Source organism: Oryctolagus cuniculus, chromosome 2 (assembly GCF_964237555.1).
Source record: "Oryctolagus cuniculus chromosome 2, mOryCun1.1, whole genome shotgun sequence".
Lineage (NCBI taxonomy): Eukaryota > Metazoa > Chordata > Mammalia > Lagomorpha > Leporidae > Oryctolagus > Oryctolagus cuniculus.
In genome coordinates this window covers 50,798,229-50,824,303 of record NC_091433.1, presented here as the reverse complement: position 1 = coordinate 50,824,303, position 26,075 = coordinate 50,798,229, and the positions used below count along the sequence as shown (strand labels likewise).

Genomic DNA, 26,075 nt, shown 5'->3' with positions numbered 1-26,075 from the left:
ACCCCCAGTGCATCTTAAAAATGATGCCCCCAAAAGTGCAGGGAACGCTTTGTAGGTGTTGTGTAGCTGAAATGTAGCTCGTGTGTCCTGGAGGCTGCACAGTCAGGCTTCCTTTGGGTCTTTCCCTGAGACCCTTAGAGCCCCAAGCTAGGAGTCTGCGTCATGTTTTATTTCTTTCTTTCTTTTTTTGATAGGCAGAGTTAGACAGAGAGAGAGAGAGAGAGAGACAGAGAGAGAGAGAGATCTTCCTTTTTCCGTTGGTTCACCCCCCAAATGGCCGCTCCGGCTGGTGCACTGCAGTCGGCGCACCGCGCTGATCTGAAGCCAGGAGCCAGGTGCTTTTCCTGGTCTCCCATGGGGTGCAGGGCCCAAGCACTTGGGCCATCCTCCACTGCACTCCGGGACACAGCAGAGAGCAGGACTGGAAGAGGAGCAACCGGGACAGAATCTGGCGCCCCAACCGGGACTATAACCTGGGGTGCCAGCACCGCAGGCGGAGGATTAGCCAAGTGAGCTTTGGCGCTGGCCCATTGAGTTTTCTGTCGAGGTTCTCAGGTGTGTACAGAAAGGAGACTGTCCCCTGGAGCTCCACTCGGTCCTGGCGACATCAAGTCCTCCTGTGTTAGGAGATTATTTGATAGTAGCATTTATGGGAAATCTAGCGTGGATGACCTCTGGGAATTGTCCTTGGACACCTGCTTAGGCGTCTTGTGTGCTCTGAATGCTGGCGCTTTGATGGGCTTATGTCGTGGATCCCAGATGGTGGTTGGTGCATTGCGCTGAAGACACAGAACCGTGGCAGGCAGAGGGCGCTGAGGGCTCCATGTTCCTGCTCTGTGTATGCCTATGAGTGAGACTTGGGTCAGCTGTGAATCCCTGCAGTTGTTTGCTGAACGTGTGTTTTATTTAGTGAGGCACACCGCCCGGGGCCAGGGTGACAGCAGGGAATGCTGCTGCTCATCTGTCATGTTTCCAGCGTTTATGGGGCAGACGCGCAGACACAGCACCTGACATAATTATAAGCAGAGGAATGGACAAGAGAAGGCAGGCCACAGGGCAGCTTTGAAAACCCTTTTTTTCCCTGTGGATAATAGGCTAATAATCACGGGGCATACAGCAGAAGGTGTGGCCTCTGTGAAGGGTGTGGAAGCAGGACTCACAGAAGCTGGGGGGACACACCCACCTCTGGAGGTGTGTATGGGTTCTGAGGTGCCTGGCCCCAGCGTGGGTCCAGGAGAGCTGGCGCCCACAGTGTGCCGGGCCCTGCCCTAGTGCTCGTGCCAAGGGCAGAGTTCCCACCCTGGTTGTCTCACATGCACATGTGACTTGTGTGGTCAGCTGGCTCCATGCCTGTGTGGTTGGGGAGCTGGTTCCTTGGAGATGAATTTGGCATGGTGCAGGGAGCAGATCCTGCAAGGAGAAGCCCTGTGTCCATGGGGTCAGAGGAGCATTCAAGATGTGTCTTAAGCCTTTCGCCTCCCATCTGAGAGGCCCCCAGCTGACCTTCCAGATGCTCCCTTCGTGGTAGGCTCCTGAGTCGAGGACATTGCTGTTCCCAGGGGATTATGCAGAATGTTGGAGACCCTTGCCTGTGTTTTATCAAAAATAAGCAGACAAGCAAAAATCCTGCCCTCCCAAGTGTGGTAGAAACCTCAGGAGTGAGTTATTTGATGTGCCAGGATTTTAGACCCTGAAATATGGGGAGCTGTTGAGTATGAGAATTAAAAAAAAAAATTGTGGCAATTATCTTAACCTTTTAAAAGTGTATGGTTATGTTAAGTACCTTTCTGTTATTAGACAACCAATCTCAGAATTCCTTTCACCTTGCAAAACTAGAATCTGCCGTGGTTTTGTTTTGTTTTGTTTTTAAGATCTATTTATTTAAAAGAAAGGGTGAGAGAGAGCTTCCATCCTCTGGTTCACTTCCTAAATGGCCACAACCACCAGAGCAGGGTCAGGCTGAAGCCGGGAACCAGGAGCTTCTTCCAGATCTCCCGTGTAGGTGCAGGGGCCCAAGCACTTGGGCCATCATCCGCTGATTTCCCAGGAGCATCAGCAGAGAGCTGAATCAGGAGAGAAGCAGCCAGGTTTCAAACTGGCACCCATAAGGGATGCTGGAGCTGCAGGCAGTGGCTTTTCCTGCTGTGCAACAATGCCGGTCCTGAATTCTGCCTCTTAAATAACAAGTTCCTAGCCCTTTCTCCCAAGCCCCTGAGAACCTCCATTCTACCTCTGTCTCCATGAATTTGATTCTAGGTACCTCTCACACATGGTGTCATACGGCTTTGTGCTCTTATGTCTGGCTTATTTTCCTCAGCATAATGTCCTTCAGGTTGTATGTGCTAGAGCATATGTCAGAATTTCTACCCTTGTTAAGGCTGGATAGCATTCCATTGTATGTATAAGACCATGTTTAAAAATATAGATTTCTCTCTTTGAAAGGCAGAGCAACAGAGAGGCTGGGGGGAGGGATATCTTCATCTACAGGTTCACTCCCCAGATGGTTGCAATAGCCAGGTCTGGGCCAGCCACAGCCAGGAACTCAGTCTGGGTCTCCCAGGTGGGTGGCAGGGGTCCAAGTACTTGAGCCATCACAGCTCCCTCCCAGAGTCCCCATTAGCAGGGAGCTGGGCCCAAGAGTGAAGCTGAGATGTGAACCCAGGCACTGTGATACGGAGCGCAGGTGTCCTAGCTGAACCGGTGAACAAAGCAGAAGAGATCTCCTGTCCCCCCGGGCCCACGTGCTGGTGGATATCCATGTTACCAGCTGGAACTGCTGCCCAGGGAGGTGCACGGATTGCGCAGAGCTCCTCGGTGACTTGCTGGAGGGGCTGTGACCGCCTGTCGGAGCAGGGCTCTGTCTGTTTACCATGCTCACGTTTGGGAGGATTGCCCTTGTTTGGCAAAGTGACTTATACTTCCTGTAAACACCTGTGCCCTGTAGCAGATTCTTCCAGGATTGGCTTGCCTACAGCTATGGACTGGGCCAGCCCATCCTCCAAGGCCAGAGAGGGTATGCCAGAGATGGGTAGGACCCACAGAGGGGCCAGTCCTGTAGCTGAACTTGGTCCTGTTGGCTGTTGCCTGAGGCCTGTTTGCCCACAGCTCGGAGGGGAGCAGTGGGGAGGGCCTTTCCCATTAGGGATGGGTGTGGCCACACCAGGCCTAGCAGAAGTGTCAGGGATCTTCTCTTGACCAGGTCCTTCTCTTGACCTGGCCTGGACGTCAGCACCTGTCAGTCTGGGTCCTCAGAATGGCCCTTGGCCCAAGCAGCCTGGCCAGGTGAGTGAGCTTCCCAGAGCACTTTTGTTTGGGACTCCAGGCGTTCGTGTAAACTGATAGTGATTTCCTCTCCTCTCTAGCTCTCTGTCCAAGTTTCCTTTGTTGCATAATCAAAATTAAGTTAAGCAGAGCGGTCTGTGCATTTAGAAATGGAGAGCCAGGAAAGGTGAGTGTGGAGGGTCAGATTCCTTTTAGGGCTGCCATGGGCAGGTGCATTGGCTCCTTGGGGCCTTGATTTGGCCTCTCTTTAGTGGGGCGGTGGAATGAAACGGTTGCTCAGGCAGGTGGTCGTCCATGTGCAGTGTTCACGGTGGATTTGCTTTTACCTGGGGTGGATCCAGAGAGTGACTCCTCATAATTAGTGAGAGTCTTAAGTAAGAATGAGTAAATATGTCATCTTTCTAGGAATTTACTGTTTATCCAAAAAAAAAAAAAAAAACAAAAAACAAAACCAGAAATAAAAGCAGTGGGCAAGCTATTGTTTGCCAGACTCCATGTGGAGGCTTTGCATGTGTTGTTTCCTTCAGTCCTCAGAGACTTTCTAGGAAGTGGATGCTATTACGAGACCATCTACAGATAAGCAGACGACTGGCTCCAAGACCTCAAGTGACTTGCTTAAGGTCACACAGCCTTGTGTTTTCAGCTCTTGATAATGGCACATGTGGAGGGCAAGCTCTCTGTGTTGGGTGAATGGATGAACTTCATGCCCCTTTCTCTCAGTGTTGCCCCGCTGCCCCAAGCCGTGTGTGTGGGAAGTCTCCCCTCACCCTCCTCTCCCCACCCCACCCCCATTACAGCTTTGGGAGCCTGGGCACTCACACAACCACTTCTTCATTAGCAAAGCAAGGTGGGAAAGCTCCTGGGTAGAGAATTCTGAAATTTCAACACAAGCTCACAGGGAACCCCGCTGGACCAAATAGGACTGGGGAGCTGCTGCAGCTGCATGGGGAGCTGGGAGTGAGCTGTGGCGTGGGGAGCGTTGGAACACGCCCCCGGCCCCTGGGCTGCCATCTCAGCCGCACACAGTGGCGAGTGTCCTGCTCTGGAGTGGGTTGATGTGCTCTGTTGCACTCCCCATGGACCCTTGGCTGGAATGGATTCCTCAACGGGGCACCGTGAGGCTGGAGTGAGTTTGCCTGTGTTCCAGGAAAGTAGAACTCTCTTGGGGCTGAGACCTCTCTCTGGCTGGCCTCTGACATCTTGTCCTTACTTGTGAGTGGGTGTTTATAAGCCCATGACATCACGAGACTCGCTGAGTCATTGCGAGCCCTAAGTAACCCAGCTTCCTAGCAGTGGGCAGCCCAACTGTTGGAACATTCCAGTAAATTTTGGCCTTGGCCTTCGAACACCAAGGGGGCACCAGCCCAGTCCTGCATGATGCCCCTATGTCCCCTCACCTTGGCGAGCAAATGGTTCCAGCTCTTCTTCAGGATGAAGAATAAGTTTGTATTGAGCCAGCCACTACTGCCCAGTAGTGGGCACAAGTGGCACATTGGGCACAAGTGGCAAAGCTGGTAGGGTTGTGGGATTGAGCGAAGCTGTGTGACCTCCACAGGCCTGGGCTTGTGGCTTTGCCTTTGCCTCATCTGCTTGCAGACTGGGCATGGGCTGCTCCCTCTTCCCTGTGGTTGGGCAAGGTTGGGCTCGTGGGACATGGTGTGCACATGACCTAGCATGGCCATAAAAGCAAAGCATGTTCATGTTGGAGACCACCTGTGATCTCTTCATGCTCCTGCTGTCGGCAGAGGTAGGTAGCTTAATGGTAAGAGCATGAGTCTGGGGCCCAGCCACCTCTGTGTTTTGTGACTTTGGGGCAAGTCACATAGCCTCTCTGTGGCCCACTTTCCCCATTTGTAAAGTGAGGATAGTTAACTGCTGATACAACTGTTTGTATTGTTATTATTTTGTAAATAGAAGCACTAAGGGCTCAGAGAAATGAATTGATTCATCCAAGGCCACGTGGTCTGTTCATGTCAGATGCAGGACTAGAACCTGTGACCCAGCTCCCTGAAGGACAGATGGGTGGGAGTGATTGGCAGGTGCTTCAGGCTTCTGCTCCAGCCCAGTACTGTCTTCCCTATCTCCCCTTAAGGTCAGTAATTGCACCCATCACATCTAGCCCTGTTATCTGGAATCCTGGGAATTTGCCCCACCTGGAGGGCAGAGACCCTGTAATCCTTTAGGGCGGAGTGTGGCTACCAGGGGACGGACGTTCTGAGTGTGTCCTCTGTATCCTGGGCTTGGGCCAGGCATGGATTCTTTAATCTTTCCCTCCCTCTGGCTAGAGGCTTTTCTGAAAGCGAGGAGGAGAGCAGATCTGGCTCCTGGGGTCAGGGAACGTGCGAATGGCATCCGGGTGGAGAGCTGCTGCCCAGGGTGTTGTGTGTTCAGGGCGTCAGCCTGTAATGTTACCCTGGCCTTCAGGGGGTGGCAGCCCATCCGCCAGCCCCATAGAGAGGGCTTCTGCTACATGGGCCTGCTTCCTTCTCCCTGATGTGGGTGGCCCACCTGTCTTCCTACTGTGTGGCTTTGTGTGGCTCACAGCCTGTCATTGTCGTGTGCAATATGTAACCCTGGGAAACACTTGACTATAAATTCCAAACTCCTTGCAAGGTATTCAGGGCCTCCAAGAGTCTAGCCCCAACCTGTCTTTCTTCCAGCAAATATTTATCGACCATCTAATGTTCCGGCCGCGCTCCTAAGTCTGGCGCCGCCTCTCTACCGAACACTGACTACCGCATTCCCCGGCACACCATCCCTTCCAGCCACCAGGTCCTCTTCTCCCAGGTATGCCAGATGGTTTACATCCCCGTCAGCCAGAATTGGTTTCTGCCTCTCTGTGTCCCATTTGCATTTTTTTCCAATCCAAGTAACATATGCATGTAGTACAAAGTAAAAGAACTGGTGTAGAAGGGACTGTAGTGACGGCTGTGTTTCCCACAGCTCGACCCACCATTCCTCTTTCTACGTGCAGCTCGAATGGCCCCACTTCTGGCCGCCTGCTCTCCTGGGACGTGATCTGGGACCTGAGTCCTTACACTCCTCCTGTGGCCTGTCCAAGGACAGGTAGGATTTGGTGCAGTGACTCTTTCCCTCGGGAGGCTGAGGACCTTGGTTTTTGCTGCTTGGATGGAATTGGTTTTCTCCCCAATGCATGATGGAAGCATTCCATTTAGTCTTGTGGCCCTTGAGAACTGCAGCGGTCCTCCCCCCACCCCCAAACATGCCTTTCTTAGTCTGTTTTCTGTGGCTAAAACAAAATATATGATGCTGGCTACATGATAAATAGAAGAGGTTTATTCAGCTCACAGTTGGGAAGCTGAAAGTCCAAGATCAGGCAGCCCCAACTGTGAAGTCTCTGGTGAAGGCCCCCTTGGTGACATCACAACACGGTGATGACATCACAGCAGTGGGGGGTGCAAGTGAGTGGGGGAGGTCACATGATGAGACATGAAGCTGGAGCTATTCTGGAACCAGTCTTGCTCTTTCCATTTATTTCTTTATTTGAAAGGCAGAGTTACAGAGAGGCAGAGGCAGAGGCAGATAGAGAGGTCTTCCATCTGCTAGTTCACTCTCCAGATGGCCTCAAAAGCTGGAGCTGGGCCGATCTGAAGCCAGGAGCCAGGAGCTTCTTCCAAGTCTCTCATGTGGATGCAGGGGCCCAAGGACTTGGGCCATCTTCCACTGCTTTCCCAGGCACATTCGCAGGGAGCTGGATCGGAAGTAGAGCAGCTGGGACTGGAATTGGCATCCATATGGGATGCCAGCACTGCAGGTGGTGGCTTTACCCACTGTGCCACAGTGCCGGCCCCAGTCTTGCTATTTTCTAACAGCTCATTCTCTCGAGAGCTAACTTATTCCGAGAGACCAGCATTAATGTCTTTTGAGGGTAATGCCCGCAGTGATCTAACAGTCTTCTGACCTTCTGCTAGGTCCTACCTGTTAAAGGCTTCACTTCCTCAACGGCGCCCCCATGGGGACGAGTCTGCACCGTGAGCCTTTGGGGGATACCCTCAGACTGACTCTAAACCCTAGACGTGCCCCTGGTGACCTTGCTGGTGTCTGGATTGTGTCCAGAAGAGTGAATGATGAGTCACATGAATGATGGTCTCGGCCCACATTTCACAGTGACAGGTTGATCTGTAGGATGAATGGGTGTGAGCTTTCTGGAAATTGGAACCTCCAGGGGACATAAGTGAGCAGGCAGAGGAGCCTGTAAGGTTCATTCTCCCTGTGTGAACCACTTCCTCCCACCAACCCCCAACAGCAGGGGACCTGAACACCAAGCCCAGGCCTCCTACAGGTGAGCAGGGAAATGGACCTACTTCTGATTTTGCTGGATGCTTCGCGTCCACCACGTCTCAGTTCTTTGCCTTTCCTGGCTGGTTTTCCATTGAGCTGGCTCTTCGACTTGTTATGAAGCAGCGATTCTCAGCAGGGGTTTTCAGAGTAAGCTTTAGAACCTGTGCGCCTGGAACTCCCCTGGTACTGTACCCCCATGGGATACTGATGTGGGATTATTCTCCTACAGCATTGTCCTTTATTTATGTATGTATTTGGAAGGCAAAGCAACAGAGGGAGAGATGGAGATCTTCCATTTGCTGGTGTACTCCCCATATGGTCACAACAGCCAGGGCTGGCCCAGGCTAAAGCCAGGAGCCAGCAACTCCATCTGGGTCTCTCACATGGGTGGCAGGAACCCAAGTACTTGGGCCATATTCTGGTGTGCACATTAGTGGGGAGTTGGATCAAAAGCAGAGCAGCTGGGGCTTGAACTGGTACTCCGCTATGGGATGCCAGAGTTTCAAGTACTGGCCTGATCTCCTGCCCTAGCGTCCTCCTTTTCTGGGGGAGAAGGGATGACTGCCTTGAGGGAGTTTTCCTCATGCTGGTTTCTAACCTTGGAGGAGGACCAGATCCATCCTTCTTTCCCTTACCCTACCCTTCCCTTTTTAAATAACAGGATTCTTGGAGCTGGTTGTAAGCTTTCTTATTTTTTTTTTAAATTATTTATTTATTTGAAAGGCAGAGTAACAGAAAGTCAGAGGCATGTAGAGAGAGGTCTTCCATCTACTGGTTCGCTCCCTAGATGGCTGCAATGGCCAGAGCTGCATTGATCCAAAGCCAGGAGCCAGGAGCTGCTTCTGGGTCTCCCATGTGGGTGCAGAGGCCCAAGGACTTGGGCCATCTTACACTGCTTTTCCAGGCCATAGCAGAGAGCTGGATTGGAAGTGGAGTAGTCGAGACTCGAACTGGAGCCCATCTGGGATGCTGGCACTGCAGATGTCAGCTTTACCTGCTATGCCACAGCGCTGGCCCCAAATCTTCCTTCCAAATGTGTCTACAGAGTTTCTTCTCCATGTGTGTATTTTTGACCACTTGGAAGATGTTAAAAAAGAAAAAAAAAAAGGAAAAGATGTTATTTGGGCCCCTGAACCATGAATAAATGTAAATGTGCCTCTGAGAGCTGTGAATGTCCGGTTGCCTGTACAGGTTTTTTGGTTAACGGATGGGTGGGAGTGGTGCAGGTTGTTGTCCTTGTGTACCACTGGCGGTGACTTTGCATGGTTTTCCATGGCCATGCTGTGGAAAGCCCCAGTGAGAGCCTGTCTTCACAGTGAGCATGGTGGGGGAGTGGTTTCCCAGTGGGGCCCCCTGGTGGGTTGGAGCTGGGAGCGTCATGCTGCTCCTTGATGTGGTGTGGGTTTTTGCTTGGTAGTGTGTGCCTTCTGAGTGTTCTAGAGGGTGAGGCAGGGCCTTCCAGTGCCTCAGTGATGATTGTGGCTTCTCTCAGGTCCCATGCCAGCAGAGCCCCTTTCCTCCTGGCCGCTGCGCTGTGGTGTTTCCGGGCGGGGAGGAGGGACGTCTTTGGACCTGTCTTGGGTGGTGGTTGATGGGAGCGCTGTCGGCAGCACTCGGCGCAGGGAGAGGGCAGCGAGCGCCGTGGGTGGGCCCAGGGCGCAGCCAGAGGACTGAAGGATGGTGAGGCTTGGGAAGTAAGGAGGGACTGGAGTTGGGCCCTGCAAGCCTGGCTCCTGCATGCCGCTGTGATTGCATTTGGGGCTGTCACTGCTCCCTGGCACAGTTGGCAGACAGGATGGACTTAAGCTTACCAATTTGATTTCTGGTTCTGAAGCAGATGCTGGAGGCAGGGTTAATGCTATTTGCCGTTTTCCTAGTGCTTGTCGGGAACACAGCTTGCCGGGCAGCCATGCGCTTGTTGTTGGTTTGCACCGTGGTCTGGGAGCCCTGTGCAGGCACCTCCCTACACTGTAGCTGCCTCCTACCAGGCTCAGTGTAGGAGCACAGCACGTGTGTCGATTTTGCATTGTCTTCTCTGCATTCCAGAAGCGCCCCCTGAACTCTGAACAGGGAAAGTAGTTTTATTTTTGCGAAACTGAGAAGGGAGGGTAGGGAATCCTCGGCTGTGTCTAGGTCAGGTGACCGGCTGCGGGAGGCCGCCTGCCCTCAGCAGCGAGCTCTGAGTGTGCTCTCCCAGGCTCAGCCCCTTTTCTTTCCTGGTCCTGGGCTCAGACCTGAGGATTCTTATCCACAGGATCTTGGGCAAAGCACTCTGCTCCTGGGGCCCCCAGTTTCCCATCTGAAAACGCAAGGGTTGGGCCAAGTGCCCTCCCTCCCCGGGCCCTCATAGCTCCTGTTGTTACATGATCCCAAGAGCTCACCTGCGACTACGGAAAACACATTTTCCACTCTCCCTTCTCCCTCCTCCCCTCAAGGAGACAACAGGCCAGCAAGCCGGCCTTTCCTGTTTTGTCATCTTAGGGGAGACTCTCAGAAAGGGGCTGACCCACTCTGGCCTTGCTGGGAGTTCGTGGAGCCAGTTCAGTGCATGTATGAGTTTGTCTCATGGCCCCTGAGCCCGCCTATGGCATCACAGTCCTAGGCCTGGAAGGGACTTGCTCAGGTCGCACAGGGAGACCCAGGTACCTTGATTTTTGGGCCATTGCATTTGTCTCCTTCCTGCCCCTTGGACAGTAAACTCGAGTTGGGCTGGGAGCCTGGCAGGATGCTGGAGAACCACAGAGCCCTCTATGCAAGGCTTACCTGCTGTTGGCCGCTTCTTGCTGCACAGGGTTGGCAGCTATGGACCTGCAGCTGCTGTCAGGGATTCTGGGCTGGGGAAGGGAGGCGGTCTTTCTGACCCCTGGGTGTTCTCTGCACTTCCCACCTCTGGGCTTCAGGTTGGCCTCGGCTACAGCTCTGTTTTCCCAAGTATGCTCTGCAGTGTAATGGGTTGTTCAAAAAGACTTGGCTGCCGAAGAGGAAGGTTCAGGAAGTGCCCTGTTAAACCTGGTTAACAGGTTTCTTTCCTGCTAGGCTTCCCAGAGCCTTCAATGTGCTGAGTGTGTTAGCAATCTCCAGGAGGCCAGGACTAAAATGCACACGTGGAAACGGAGTGTAAGGGAAGTGGGAGAGCCATGGGGCTTGGCCGTGAGCAGGAACTGAAACCCAGACAGGAAAAGCGATTTGTGAAATTCTCTGTCTCCTGGTGTGTGTGTGTGTGTGTGTGTCTTGTTATTTTTAGTCTCTACCATCTCTTGGTGTATCCTGATTCGTTTCCTTTTCTTCCTCTCCATCCTACTCCCTATATTTGGTATTTTAAAAAAACGTAGTAAAATATACATAACATAGTTTGCCACCATAATCGTTTCTAAATGTACAGTTCATTCATGTTGTGCAACCTTCACTGCATCCTGCCATTGAGCTCTGTTCTTGCAAAACCGAAGCTCTGACCCCGTAGAACAGTACCTTCCCATAATGGGCAGCCCGCGTTCTGCATCTGTCTCCGTGAGTCTGGGTGTTATGGGCCTGGGTGTCCTCCTCTTCATTCCAGATTCTTGTCCTCACAAAGTACAGGCATCTAGGGCACAAGTGAGGGCGGGTTTGATTAAAGAGAGAAGGCATACATTCACGTGTATCCCTACTCGGTGAGAGGGCCTTGAGGACAGAGTCGGGAGGAAGCCCGAGAGGGATCCCGAGCACAGGCGGGAGCGGGAGAAGGGCCCTCCTACGTTATCAGCCTCTTTTATGACATAGAAGGTGGAGCCTGGGTGGAGTTTCGTGTGCATAAGTCTTGCGTAAGGCTTTCTGGATTTTCATGGCGCTCCACGTGGAGTTTAACTTCCATGTGGCTGTTACAGCGTCTCCTCATTCCTGGTCCAGGATGAGGCACAGGTGCATCACGGGAAGGTGGGTGTACTGGATTGACTGCTAGGGGGTGGAGTTACAGTGCAAGGCTGGTAGAAATTCTAGCTCATCTACTCCTATCTAGCTCCCTGCGTGATTGCCCCCCCCTTTAGAGATTTATTTATTTTATTGAAAGAGTAACAGAAAGACAGGGAGAGGGAGAAAGAGAGAATTCCATCTACTAGTTCACTTCCCAAATGGCTGCAACTGCCAGGGCTGGGCCAGACTGCAGACAGGAGCCAGGAGCCTCATCTCGGTCTCCCACATGGGTGCTGGGGCCCAAGGACTTGGGCCTTCTTTCACTGTTTTCCCAGTACGTGCAGGGATTTGGGATTGGAAGCAGAGCACCTGGGACTCAAGCCGGCGCCTGTATAGGATGCCAGTGTTGCAGGCAGCAGTTTAAGCCGCTGTGCCACAACGCCAGCCCCTCCATCTTTGCCTGTTATGACTGGCTGACTTCACGCAACACAGTGTCTTCAAGGTCCATCCGTGTTGTCACATATGTCAGAATTCCCTTCCTTTTGTAAGACTAATATGCCACTCTAGGGGTTTAATACCAATATCACATTTTGCTTACCCCTTCATCCCTCTTGGCTTCCAGTTGCCCCGACTTTTCCTGCTTTTCTGGTCCACAGGCAGATGGAGTGTGCCACTGTCATTTTTATGTTTCCTAGCCAGTTACTGAAAAGCAAAAGAGACTAAGATGGTGATCATCTCTGGCCACTCCTGTGTCGCTTCTTCCCTCCTTGCCTCTGACCTCTCCCCTGGGGTTGGTGCAGGCTTGGTCATGCCCAGTTTCTTCTCCCACACTCTTCTTGGCACCCTGGGCAGTCTGTGCCCTTCTCTTAAATACTGTCCTTGGATTTCCATCTCTGCATCCTGGGGCCTGACCTCAAGTGGGTGCTCCAAGCAGGCAGGTGGGAGATGGGCTGGTGCTGCAGGACTAATGAGGCTTTGGCCCCAAACCTGGCCCAGCGGGGACTTGATGGCACCCTCCTCCATGCTCCTGGGCTGCTTGCTACCTCCACCCCAGCTGAGTGTTGTTAAATGTGCCTGCTCTTGAGTGGATCTCTCCTGAGGGCCCCAAGGGTACAGAGAGACCCCGCTGTTCTTTTCTGCTCCAAAGGAGGATGGTGCATTTTGGCTTAAGCCAGCTGCTCCTCCCCTGGTTTAGAAAGGGGAGAGGGTCAGCAATGATGGGATGCCCTTCTGTGAGTTTGTAGAGACCCTCCTAGTGATGTCATGGATGGGAAGGGTAGGCGGGGACAGCCATTATCGGCTACCAGCCTACGCCAGGTGTTTCCCAACGGCTCTCTGGGGGGTTATAGCAGAAGCAGGAGGCCACGCCCCAAGGTTGAGGAACCTGCTCAAGGCCCCAGAGCTGGAATTCAGACCAGTGAGCTCAGGGTGAGTGGCCGTGAAGTCGCGCTACCAACCCCAGGCTTCCTGCCCTTCCACTCTCCCTAGTCCCCACCCCCTCACGGATCCAGAGGGTGGTCCCTGACTGCCAGGCTGGATGGAGGATGTTACTAGAAAGGGCTCGGCCCGGAAGGGACCTAAATGGCCATCTCATGGTTCTCCAAGCTGAGCGATGAGCAGAATCATCTGGGGAGATAAAAACAGAAAGAGTTGGAACCAGCAGGTTTGGGGCAGTGTGCACGGATGAGTATTTTTAAATGTTTCCCAGGTGGCTCAGATAATAAGCAGTTCTCAGATCCTCCCTGTCATGTTCAAGCCTGGGACACTGGGGACCAGGGAGATGAGAGCCCATGGCCGAGGCCACTCAACTGGAGCCAGCATGGGGTCCAGGGTTCTCTGTGCTTTCTCACCCTCACCCCCACCCCTCAGCTTTGCCCTGCTAGGACCCAAGGAGGCCCTTCAGCTCCAGGCAGGTCTCGCAAACCTAGCAGGACCCCACCCAGAGGAGAAACCAGAGGAGGCTTGGAGCCAGAAGGGCTCGCTGCTGCCCTTCCCCAAGGAATGGGGCTCTCTTCTCTGGAAGGGCACTGACAGGAGCCAGTTGTGTCCATGTTAGGCCCCCAGGGTCAGGCTGCCTCAGCCCTGCCCGTGGCTAGCAGGTCACACGCAGGCTTGAGAAACGCAGTGAGATGCAGACTTTGTTTCGTAGGAGAGCTCTAGGGAAAGGGTGAAGCAAGGACAGGTGAGTCTGAGAAACTGTGGCTCATGTTGGGGGTGGGGGTGGGAGGTTGACACACAGTACCTACCGCACCCTTTACCCCAGTTGGTATTGTAAGTCACGTTTGTTTGTTCATTCATTCATTCAACAAATATTTATTGGGTCTCTAGGATTAGTACATGTTACTTAGCGTTGGAGATTTGCCATGAATAAGACAAACAACTCCTGCCTCTCCTGCCTTCATGGGTCTTAGACCACTGGCAGGTCAGATCCTGGTACCGTGTCACTTAGTCTCAGCCAGTCACCTTCGTGTAGCCCCTGGATGCATCCCTGACTGCTACTGACAGTGGTGCTCCTTGACTCATGTTATCCTATACAAGTTTCTTGAGCTAGAGGTGTGCCCGGGGGCACACCATGAGTAACAGGGCTGAGCTCAGTGCCAGTTTTCTTTGATGCCGAAGCCTGGGTTCTTCACCAGCACGTGGTGATGTATTCAGGGGTAATTAGAAGAAAAAGCCAGGTACAACATGAAACTTTATTGGCTCTAAAACTTGAGCAGTTTCAAGTACAGAGAACTCCTGCCATTTCCCAAGGAGCAGTTTTGCCTCCTGCTTCCCAGAGTGAGGGCCTTGTGCTGGGTGCACTACAGGGCTTCCAGCCGATGGCCATGCAGGCACTAAGCAGAGGCGTCCTGGCCGGGACTCAGGCATCCCTTGGTTGGTGCCTTCACTTGCTTCTCTCTCCCTCATCTTGTTTGCGTATGATGTATCCTCTGATTAAACTGCTGATGTGGGCGTTTGGGGAGTGAATCAGTGGATGGAAGTTCTCCCTCTCTGCTTTTTGAATAAATAACTCCTTTTTAAAACATTCCTTCACAGAAACACCTAGACAGGTGTTTGATCAGATATCCAGTCACTGTGGCCAAGCCAGATTGGTACCTGAAATTAACCACCCCACTTACCTACTCAAGTGGCTGTCACACCCAGGTGCTGGGATAGGGCTCTGACAGAGGAGGGAAAGCAAGTGTCTGCCTCAGGGAGATGAGACTTTGCACAGGAAAAATGGAGAGCAGGACCTGCTAGCTTTGGGTGCTGACTTGTGAAGATGTGTGTAAAGGTATGTGGCTGGTGAGGGCTGGAGGTTTCAGGCAGATTTCAAGGTAGGGACTGAACAGGAGTGTTCAGAACACGGAGAGCTCGCCTAAGTGAGGACAAAGACGACTTCAGAGTCTCCACAAAGTGGTGGTAATATAGCTCTCGCTCTCCTATGGGTTCTGCATCTGTGGCTTCAACCAGTCGTGCATCGAAAGTATTAAAAAACGGTGTCTGTGCTGAACATATACAGACTTCTTTTTCTTGTTATTATTGTTTGAACAATACAGTATAACTGTTCTTTATATAGCATTTATACCGTGTGAGGTATTGTTATCTAGGGATTATTTAAGGTATATAGGAGGGGCTGATGTCGTACACAGTGAGTTAAACCACTGCTCGGGACACGTGCATCCCGTATTAGAGTGCACGGGATTAAGTCCCGTGACTGCTTCTGATCCAGTTTCCTGCTGATGGTTCCTGGCAGGCAGCAACTCATGCCCCAAGTACCTGGCTGCCTTCTGTGTGGGATGCCAGACTGAGTTCCTGACTCCTGGCTTTGGCCTGGCCCAGCCATGGCTGTTGGAGGCATTTGAGGAGTGACCCAGCAGATGGAAGACCATCTCTTCTTTTTTTTCCATCTGTTGCTCTGCCTTTTAAATAAATAAAAGCAAACAACAAAATATAAGTATAGCAGAAGGTATACATAGGTTGTATGCAGATACTGCAGCACTTTGTTTAAGGGGTTGGGCATCCGCAGATTCTGCTCCCCTGCAGTCTCAGGGAGGACTCCGCATGTGTGGAGTGTTTGCACAGTGCTTTGCTTTGCTGCTGCTTGTTGACTTAATTCAAAGCCCCAAGGCTTAGAGAGGTTGAGGGATCCATCTGAGGCCACAGTGCGGGGCGGAGTGGGGATTTCCTACTCCACGCTCTGCTCCCCACCTCCTTGCCACCCCCCCTTACTAGACATGATGGAATCTAGGAGAATGCCCGCAGGGGGAGAGCAGAAGGGGTGGCCTCTAAGAGGGTGGCAGTTGGATGAGTGCTGTTCACCAGGAGGTCCTGTGCAGCCATGAATGCCAACTGTTTTCTCTCTCTCTGGGTCCTCATTAACTCCACCGTTTGGTCTTCTCTTCTCACTCTCCCGCAGACGCGAATGCAGAGTTTGAATCCGGATCCCAAAGCCCAGTACACAAGTATCTACGGAGCCCTCAGGAAAATCATGCAGACTGAAGGCTTCTGGAGGCCCCTGCGGGGCCTCAACGTGATGATGATGGGCGCAGGGCCGGCCCACGCCTTGTATTTTGCCTGCTATGAAAACATGAAAAGGACTTTAAATGACGTTTTCAACCACCAAGGAAACAGCCACCTAGCCAACGGTATTTTGAAAGCGTTTGTCTGGAGTTAGAAAGTTCTCTTCTTCAACACATCCTACCCCGAGCTGTTCCTCCCCGTGGCCCCAGCAGCCTTACGCCTCGTCTTCGGCACGCTTGCTCATGAATAAGGAACTCTAGAGGCGTGTGTGCGCACGCACCCATGCACACGCGCGCATGCACACACAACACACATGCACGCACACACATGCTTTTTTTTTTTTTTTTATTCCTGTGCCCCTCCGCTCTCTGGAGCCTGGGGCAAAGCAGTGACAAGTGACAGAGGTGTTTCTGTTTTTATTTTTGTTTTTTTGATTGTCATTGTTGTGTGGGTTCTTTTTTTTTTTTAAACATACAAAAGCAAGTAATGATCAGACCTCTTTAAAAAAAAAACCACACAAATAGAAACAAAGCTTTTGAATACTGGATTCAAAAAAAAAAAAGTGATCTGGACAGCTTCTTTGAGACTATTTAAAAACTGGCACAACAGGTCTCTACAACACCAAGATCTAACTGAGCTTTAAAAGGTCAAGAAGTTTTATGGCTGACAAAGACTTGCGCCAGTGCCCGCTTTCAGGAGATTTGGGAATTCTACCCCATTCTCTTCCGTGTGTCTGAGTCTCATCTCTCATCTCTCTGCAAGCAAGGGCTGACATAGTTTTGTTGTTTGGAGGGAGAGGAGCGGGTGGGGGGTTGCGGACGGCAGCAGCTCTTACATAAGGCGTTTCCAGCTGGGCCAGCCTGAGCGCCTGTGTCCCCCAGGGTCGGGTGGACTTGGCTGCTGTTGGCTTTTCATTTATCTGTGGGTACGGAATGGGAATATGCTCTCCTTTTGACGAAATTCGTATTTCAGCAATGGAGGGCTACGTGTGACCAGCCATCATCTTGTCCCTTCTCTTTTTGTGCTGTTTAGACCCAGAAAGCGTCCCTCCTGTCACAAACCTTGGCTCTGTGACAGTCGGCCCTTTGTGGCATTTATGGAGATGGTCGCTAAGAGCCGTGCCCTGCGGGTCTCCCGAGTCTGTGACACTGGGGCCCTGCCTTGGCCAAACCGCCTTACTAATGGCGTAGCTCCTCCGAGGGGGGTCGGCAGGACCCGGCTCATGCCAAGCGCTGCTCCGGGGCTGTTGCGACAACATCGTGGTGGGCCCTGGGGTTCTGTTCTGGCTTTTCTGGAAATAATTACAAGTGTGTGTGCAGGGGGAGGAGGGGGCTGCTGTCTGCCTTTCTGGAGTTATCCTGGTAACCCGCCCATCTTCCAGCGGTCATGTTAATTACCAGGCAGCAGAGGGAGAAAATGCAAAGCGGAGAACAAAAGTCCAGGCCTGATTCAGGCTTCCGGGGTTCCTGGTGCTTGTAGCCAGGCCAGATGAGTACCCCGAGATGGGGGTCTGTCCCCCATGAGACCCGTCCTAGCTTTGCAGCCGTACCCTGGAGATGAGTCACTTTCAGATCTTCCTGACGCTCTTACCTGTTTCCTTTAAAAGGGCCTGGATTTTAACTATGGAATTTTCTCAAAAGATTTCTCCTGTGTTTTTCCCCTCTCAGCCCTCTACATGATACTTAGCCCCTTTGATCTCCTCAGCTTAAGGGCAGAGTGAGTTAATCTGTAGACAAAGGTGAGCTTAAGAGACAATTAAAATCTAGACGGTGGCTCGGTGTGCGGTTTCTGGGTATCCTCCAGCGCGAGCAGGTCTAGTCTTTTCCCAGGGTTGACTACCAGAAACCAAAGGAGGTTTCGACAGAATTTGAACATGGGTAATTATGGCTGTGTTAACCCTCCCCGTTCCTGCCCAGTGTTCCCCCGGCCTCCTTGGGGTTTAAGCAGCCAGATTTGCAGTTCAGCGTTCCATCTGATTTTAGGTTCCAGGATCTTCCTCAGCACACCCGGTTCCAGAGGGTAATTTTTTGGAGTTTGTTTTGCAGGGATAGCTGGGAGTATGGCCACCCTGCTCCACGATGCAGTAATGAATCCAGCAGAAGGTAATGTCCCATGGTCCCAGGGAGGGCCAGGCGGGGATGTGCAGAGGGGCGAGAGGAAAGAGTACGGACGGGAGGACAGAAGTGGGCAAGGGACTCCCGGTTCCCAGCCAGAGCCAGCAGGAGAATTGAATTCTGTATTACATTCCCGACGGCCTCTCGAGGCCCTGAGCATGTGAGCCCTGTGTTCTTCCTGTTTTTGTTAGCAGAGCGAGCTACTTAACAGTGGTCCTCAGACTGGCAGGCAGCTTCATGGAAGGTGTCAGAAAGGCTAATTGTCCTGATTGGATCATTGAATTATATCCACACATACACACGCACACAGGTGTCGGAGTAGTGCACTCTACCCCATAAGTATGTGGCATTATTGTGTGTCAATCAAACATGAAAAGTTGTGTTTTTTTTGTTTTGTTTTTTTTTTTTTTTTTAGGATTTTATTTATTTGAAGGAGTTACAGAGAGAGAGAGAGGGAGAGAGAGAGAGAGAGAGAGCAATGTTCCATCTGCTGATTCACTCCCCAAATGGCCGCAATGGCTTGGGGCTGGGCCAGTCTGAAGCCAGGAAACAGGAGCTTCATCTGGGTCTTCCACGTGGGTGGCAAGGGGCCCAGGGACTGGTAACGTCTTCTGCTGCTTTCCAAGGCACATTACCAGGGAGCTGGATTAGAAGCAAAGCAGCTGGGACTCGAACTAGCGCCAGTATGGGATGCCAGCTACATAGGCAGTGACTTAACCTGCTGCACCACAGTGCTGGCCCCAGAAATACTAATTCTTCTGCCCTCCTACAGGTCTCCTGAATCAGAATCTCTAGGCATAGGGACTGGGGATGTGTTGTAACAAATTCCTTGTGATTATTTTTCCATGCTTTTGCATTACTATAAAGCTGTGTGTATGTCTTGCTCACACACACACCTGTTCCTTGTCCTTTATCAACCTGAGACAAATTTAGGGAGAACCCACCAGGGACCATTCATTAGAGTTTGTGTTCAGTTTACCTTTTTGTTTTTTTGTCCTAATTTGAGGTGATTATGGTAAATTCAAACATACACAAATGCAGAGAGAATAGTATTGGGAATTCCCTGTGAATCCATCATTCTGTTTCAAAAATTTACACCTAGCTATGTTAACTGTTTCTTCCCTCTTTGGGTTTTGGGCATGTATAAAGCCCACCCAAGCTGCACAGACTTGCATTCTGGTAGTTGTTTTCTGTGTCCGAGTGTCCTTAGCTGACTCAGCTCTGACCAGCAGGACAGCGTGGGGCTCAGTGCTGTTCTCTGCAGCTCTCTCCTGACACATTTTCCCCCCACCTGAAGGCCAGAAGTGGGAATTAAAGAGTTTCAACATTTTAAGTCTGGTGTTTTAAGTTTGCTCTTGCCTTTTAAGGCTAAAACCTCTTACTTGGTCTCAGCTGCCTCTGTCCTGGTAGACAGTGGACACATTCCACCCTTCAGGGCCGTGGTGGGGTGCGCTGGGAGGAGTGGTGTGGAGCCTTTGTCTGCTGGGGTCTGGGGTTTACTGGCTAGATGGACACGTGGAGGCTCTAGCTCCTTTGGCCTTGGCTTCTGTGTGCCGTGAGTGCGCCAGAGCCTCATCTTCTTTCAGTGTTTCCTTAGAAAGTAGAGAACTCTGGTGGCCCGTGTTGTCTTTCTCAAGAGCTGTGGCTTTGTTAAGTAAGTTTGCCTGTCTGCATGACTGTTTATGACCAGGAGAGATGTTTGTAGGGAGGCAGGGGAGGGGAGGAGACCCCTCCAGGAAGTAGTTCAAGGAAAAACTTGAAGTCCCCATTAGATTCAGACTCGTGTATTACAGAGTTCCCTTGACATCTTCTGGAGATTGGTTCTAGGACAAGCCCCTTCCAGAAAGTGGCCTAGTATTTGCATTTAAGCCACCCACATTGTCCCATGGATTACAGGTGACACCTAATAACATGTAAATGCTATGTAGATATTGTTATTAGACTGTTTTAGGCACTGATAACAAGCAGAAGAGTCTGTATGTGTTCAGTAGACCAGCAGTTGTTCCCCCAGGTATTTGCCCTCTGAGGTTGGTTGAATCTGTGATGTGGAGCTGGCAGACAGAGAGGGCCACCAGGATGAGGTTTGGACTTTTCTTTATTTGGTGATTCAGGCTGGGATGTGGCCAATGTCCTGTTAGTCCATGTTAACCAAGCAAGAGTTTCGTTTTTGTGTTTTTTAAAGGAGATTAAAAAAAAAAAAGACTCAACTCCTCCCTCTTAGCTCCTTGTCATTACGACGGATTGATTTATTTGAAAAGCAGAGCACATTGTGTGGATTCGCTTGGCAAGACTTGGGCACCCTTGCAACTCTTAAGTCCGAGGGACCACAGTTCGCTCCCGTTTGTCTCATGGCCCGTGAGCTACCAGTTATTTGGAGTTTGCAAAGTCAGGGTCTGCCTTGGAGATTGTCACTGAATTTGGGCAGATGTGATTCTAGTGTCCGTTCACCTTCAGAGGTGCAGCCCCTTGGGAATATGCAAGGGGCCACACTTGCAGGTGACGTGTGAGAGATCAGGGAGGGCAGAGGCAGCAGCCCAAAGGGGTAGGGTTCCCACCTGCGGTGGGTACCAGCCGCTGGGAGATCCAGTTTGCCCAGGGAGCCTGAAGTGGCTGCCTGGTTGGGGCCACCCACCGCGAGGTTCTGGCAGGAGACACTGAGGGAAGTAGCCACCTCCCTGGCGCCGGGCCTCTGCAGGCAGAAGTGGAGTTGTGTGGTGGGGCTGCCCGGAGCTGGCCCTCCGTGGCTGCGCGGGCTGGGGCTGTGTGTGCTCGCTCTTTGGGACCTCTTACTAGCGTGTCTAACATGCTTGTTTCTCTTTATGGCCTGGCTTCCCATTGCACTCCGACCTGGGGTGTGGCCAAACCCAACCAACTGCCCACTGCCCGCCCTGCGCCCCGCCAACAGTTGTGAAGCAGCGCATGCAGATGTACAACTCGCAGCACCGGTCAGCCCTCAGCTGCGTCCGGACGGTGTGGAGGACCGAGGGGTTGGGGGCCTTCTACCGGAGTTACACCACGCAGCTGACCATGAACATTCCCTTCCAGTCCATCCATTTCATCACCTATGAGTTTCTGCAGGAGCAGGTCAACCCTCACCGGGGCTACAACCCACAGTCCCACATCATCTCGGGCGGGCTGGCTGGGGCCTTGGCCGCAGCCGCCACCACCCCGCTGGACGTCTGTAAGACCCTCCTCAACACGCAGGAGAACATGGCGCTCTCCTTGGCCAACATCAGTGGCCGGCTGTCAGGCATGGCCAACGCCTTCCGGACGGTGTACCGGCTCAACGGCCTGGCCGGCTACTTCAAGGGCATCCAGGCCCGGGTCATCTACCAGATCCCCTCCACGGCCATCTCCTGGTCTGTCTACGAGTTCTTCAAGTACATCCTCACGAAGCACCAGCTGGACAGTCGAACTCCATACTAACGGGCCGGGCTGTGGGAGGTGATTCCAGAATCTTTTACTCTCCAAAGGCTTCGCCTGCATGCTTCCGTTCCCTCCCCTCACACCCAGATCCTTTGTGCAGGTGCTCCCCGCCCCGTGGGCCTTCCGAGCTCCCTGATGCCTTAGAGAGCGGGGAGGCCGGGGCAGCCGCTGACCGGGAGGCCGTCCGCAGGGCCATCGGAGGCGGCGGTGGTGGAGGGCCGGCAGGATTGTGGAAGGGGAGTGAGGAGTGGCTTTTTCTCTTCCTCCCCGACAGAAAGTGTAGCTTTGCTGCTTCACTGTGGCAGTCTCCTTCCTGCACCCTTAGATCACGCAGGAGGGGAGAAGATGCACAGTGACTAAAATCATTAAAGAAAACAGAAGTTTTTATGTATATAAAAGTTCCATTACACAGTCTAAAATAGATGGATAATGTTTATCCTTTATTTTTCTACGTAGGAGATTTTGAATTTGTGTGTGTGCTTGTGAGTGGCTACGGCTAGTGTTGCAGCTGGGACTAGCGAGCTGTTGGTGAAACTCGCAAGGCTGAATGCGTCCGCCGGGTTGCATACCTAAAAGGGCACCGACGTAAGAAATCGGTGACCGCGGCCTGAAGTTGTGTTCAGCCCCCTCCTGATGGAAATTTCACTTGAATGTAAAATAATAAATAAGTTTATATTTTGGATTTTCTGTTTTCATGAGGTAAAGAAAGGTATGTTGAAAAAAAATATTCTGTGACTCGCAGCTGCTTTTTATTTTCCTTTCTTTTGTCCAGTCACCTTTACGTGCCTTTTCCCTTTGCTCTCCTGAAACGTACAGGAGCGAGGATTGGGCCCTCGAGTGTTTCCTCCTGCCGTATACACACGCATGCACATGAGTTGGACTGCGGGGTTGCCCAGACTGGGAGGATGGTGGGCCTAGGAGGATGAGGGGCTGGAGACCTTTGCCCAGCTCCTTGTGAGTGACATGCGTGTGTGTTGCCCTCGGTCAGCACTTAGAAGTCCTTGGCTGAGCAGGCAATTGGGATAAATCCCCTCTTTATTCCAGGACTTGGTCTGCATCACCCTTATAATTCAGGCACATTAGGCAACTTGGCCTGTGTGGGTTTTTACTAACCCAGAAGTGGAGTATGTCTTGTATTTGTCTGCCCCCTGCCCTGCCTTACACATTAATTCCTCCCTCCATCCTGCTCTCTTTCTGCATGGTGACGGAGCCAGGCCCTCCAGCCAGGGCCCTGCTGCTTTAGTCTGACCTGGGTGCTCCTGTCCCACCCAGATGTTGCCTCCCTTACTCCTTGTTTTCTGAGATAGTGCCCACTAAGGCCTGTTCCTGCTCAAGGAGAATGTGAGCCCATTTCCTCTGGCCACAGTGTTCCATGCACTGTCCTACCACCATCCGGGGGAAGACGGGAGGGCTTCACTGGATGGTTTCCCTTTGGGGCTCTCGCCAGCACCTGTCTTTACCAACAAGTGGAAGCACATGTGTCTGTGCCTACTTTGGTGGGCTTGTTCCTGCCTTGCCACCACAAGCAGCCGTCTGTCCATGGGTGCATCTGTCTGGGGAGGCTCAGGCCTTGGCTCCTTTGGGTGATGTGACTGCCTGGGAAGAGCTGAGGTTGCCTTTGGAGAACTTCATCTCAGAACCATGTGCAGCATGACCTTCGGGAGTAGTTTGTGCTTTTATCCCAATAGCTCTGAGCAGTGCAGTGACTTTTCCAGATCAGAGCTAGCCGCATCAGGTGCCTCCTACCTGTGCCCCGTGAGCAGGACTTTCCTTGGGCTGCGAGGCTTGGCCACTGGCCAGTGCTTCCTTGGGACCAGTGGCAGCCTGCTTCTGTCCCACACCTGGGTACAGAAAGCCCATGGAGACCATGCTGCCGCTCTCTACTCTGTGACCCTGCCTTGGGTTAGGAGGCAAAGGTCCAATTCTAAAGTGGAATTTAAATCAAATCATAAAATAATTATTCCTCCTGCTCCTTTATGTCCTCTTGAGATATGCCACACTGTTGAAAAACTCCTGGCTTCTTAATGGTATTTTGTCTTATGTGATGTTTACAGAAGGGAATATTGGCTTCTCTGGGAAAGCTCCTTTGGTTAGGGGGATGTGAGGAGAGGTAGGGACTGCATTTCAGAGCTGGAGGGTACAGGCCTGGCATTCTCACTGTGGGGTGGATCAGCTGAGGGCATCCTCCTGTCCTGTCTGCCCTGCCAGGTCATCATGAGGTTGAGTGAATGGCATATCTGTAAAAGCTTTGAAAGTTGTGGTGCACTGAACAGATGCAAATATTTACTATTTTGTGGGCATTACTTTTCCCCTTTTGCCCTCAACTCTGAAGTTGGTGGTGTTGCCTCATGCAGACTGCAACCCTGTTGTTGACAGCAAAGTGCTCAACAGGAAGATGACATCACTACCCAGCCCTTCCACCCCCTCCCATAACCAGCTTCATATCATGGCATGTACTTAACAGGTAAATGTCTTTGGAGTGACTGCAGCAACCACCCATGCAATTCCGCTTGAGCACAAGACCCACACGGAGTGGTGGTTGTGTGTGTGTGTGTGTGTGTGTGTGTATACACACACACATGCATTAGCTCTTCTGCTCAGAGCATAATTTGAGGTTCAACCACTTACACATCAGAGTTTTATTTTGGAATAAAAAATGTAACAAAGTTTCAACATATGACTTTTTTCTTAATTTTGTAGTGAATCTAGCTATTTACTGTCCTGTGTTCCATGTGTGGTTCCTCTGTGTGTGTGTGTGTGTGTGTGTGTATGTTAGTCCAAGCACCATCCTCCAGAGACCTCCAGGGCTGCATCTCCAACTCCTTGTTAATGCAAGTAAGGTTTATTGACCTTTATTTAAGGACGGTTGTGTCCAAAATACAAAGGTATTGCTGTCTCCTGCAAGATCCACAGTGTATGTGGTAAAGGTGAGCCAGTGTGATTTCTGAAATGTCTGAACTGCCTGTAGCAGTTTCTGCTTCTCCACTGCTGCCAGCTCTTTGAAGAAGAGGAGAAATGTGTGTTTGTGTGGGGGTGTTTCTGATCTGCTGCTGCAGTTGTAACACGGGAGCTAGGGAAGTAAAGCATTGATTTTGGAGTGTTGTGGGCTCTGTGGTGGGGATTTGGAAACGAGAGGAGAGGGTGGCGAGAACGGACCTCATCCACTGGGCTCGTGCCTATGCCAGGATCTGCAGCTTTGCTGGGAACTGCCCTCTGAGGCCTCTTTCCCCAGTGGAGGCGGGCAGCCACCTCGCCAGCCCAGAAATGGTTCCGTTGTCCTCAAGGGCAGGGGCTGGAAGCCGCCTGCTGGCTTTGCCCATCCTGCTGGGGAGGGTGGCAGCGCTTCTCTCTCAGTGTGGGAGTATCAATCAGTCTGAACTCAGAAACTGACAAAGGAAAAAGCATTTTATGTAGGGTCCTAGGGGTTGCAAGCCAGAAAACAGATTCAGATAGCTCCAGATGAGTGTTGTGAAGAAGGCAGGGGGAAGCCAGAGCTTGCATGAGCAAACTGTGTTGCATTGTTACAAAGCAGAAAAATTTCTTCTGTGGGGGAAACTTCTGTTGGGAGTTGAGATCAGGGGCTGGGAGTTGAGATCAGGGGCTGTGTGTCTGGGACTGTGTGACCAGTAGAAGATAAAAGAATGTGTGTCCTTAGTAAAAATGTCCATAAAACAAGAGTCTTGATATGCACCTGGAGTCTGGACACGATGGCATGACCTGTTCTAGGTGACTGCAAAGCTTGAAGGTGAGCGAAGTTTGTGCTCCTAGGCAGCAGCAGGTTGAACTATTCATAAGCCCCCCCCCCCACTCCATTTTGTAAAGCTCCTTTGATGTTGCTTTCATTCTTGTAAAAGGACTGTGTGTGGCCGGCTGCCTGTGGTTCCACAGGACCTAGTGTGTGCGTGCCGTGCCCTTTTCCTCTCTCCACACACACATCCCTCTACGCAGGTTCAGTCAGGATCCCTCTGCACTGGGGAAGACCCTGAAGTGATGAGAGTCCAGGATCCCTCAGCATCAGAGCTTAAGCCAAAGGACGTCACCTTTTCTGCATAGGGTCATGGACTCATTTGAAAAGCGAAAGACAACTCTTGATTCCTCCCACAATTTTTTAAAAGATTTTTTTCATTTATTTGAAAGAGTTACGGGGGGGTGGGAGTAGGGAGAGAACTTCTATCCACTTACTTACTCCCAGATAGCTGCAATAGCCAGGACTGGGCTAGGCTGAAGTCAGGAGACTGGAGCTTCCTCCAGGTCTCCCACATGGGTGCAGGGGCCCAAGCACTTGGGCCATATTCGCTGCCTTACCAGGCACATTAGCAGGGAGCTAGATTAGAAATGGAGCAGCTGGGGCTGGTACTATGGTACAGTGGGTTAACGCCCTGGCCTGAAGCGCCAGCATCCCATATAGGCGCCGGTTCGAGACCCGGCTGCTCCACTTCCAGTCCGGCTCTCTGCTGTGGCCTGGGAAGGCGGTGGAAGGTGGCCCCAGTCCTTGGGCCCCTGCACTCATGTGGGAGACCCGGAGGAGGCTCCTGGCTCCTGGCTCCTGGCTTCGGATTGGTG

General features: G+C 51.9%; 1 protein-coding gene and 1 long non-coding RNA gene across 10 annotated transcripts in view; one reads left to right on the top strand and one right to left on the bottom strand.

Moving 5' to 3' along the window:
- Positions 1–24,185, top strand: part of SLC25A37 (solute carrier family 25 member 37) — a 47,172-nt gene extending 22,987 nt beyond the window's left edge. For 4 of the 9 annotated variants that reach the window (XM_070068279.1, XM_051832237.2, XM_051832245.2 and 1 more), the window contains 3 exons: positions 15,869–16,097; positions 18,018–18,074; positions 20,992–24,185. In XM_070068279.1, the coding sequence (XP_069924380.1) occupies positions 15,875–16,097; positions 18,018–18,074; positions 20,992–21,512 (801 nt within the window). In that variant the 5' untranslated portion in view covers positions 15,869–15,874 and the 3' untranslated portion in view covers positions 21,513–24,185. Of the gene's footprint in view, positions 1–3,354; positions 5,030–5,942; positions 6,070–6,256; positions 6,349–15,868; positions 16,619–18,017; positions 18,075–20,991 lie in introns of those variants that run through there. The other 5 variants (XM_070068280.1, XM_051832251.2, XM_070068281.1 and 2 more) reach the window with 5 other exon arrangements.
- Positions 4,450–11,287, bottom strand: LOC138848459 (uncharacterized). The gene is made up of 3 exons (XR_011386258.1): positions 10,348–11,287; positions 9,396–9,646; positions 4,450–8,660 (listed from the first exon to the last, which is right to left on the bottom strand). It is a non-coding gene; the product is annotated as an uncharacterized lncRNA (long non-coding RNA).
- Positions 24,186–26,075: the final 1,890 nt, after the last annotated feature.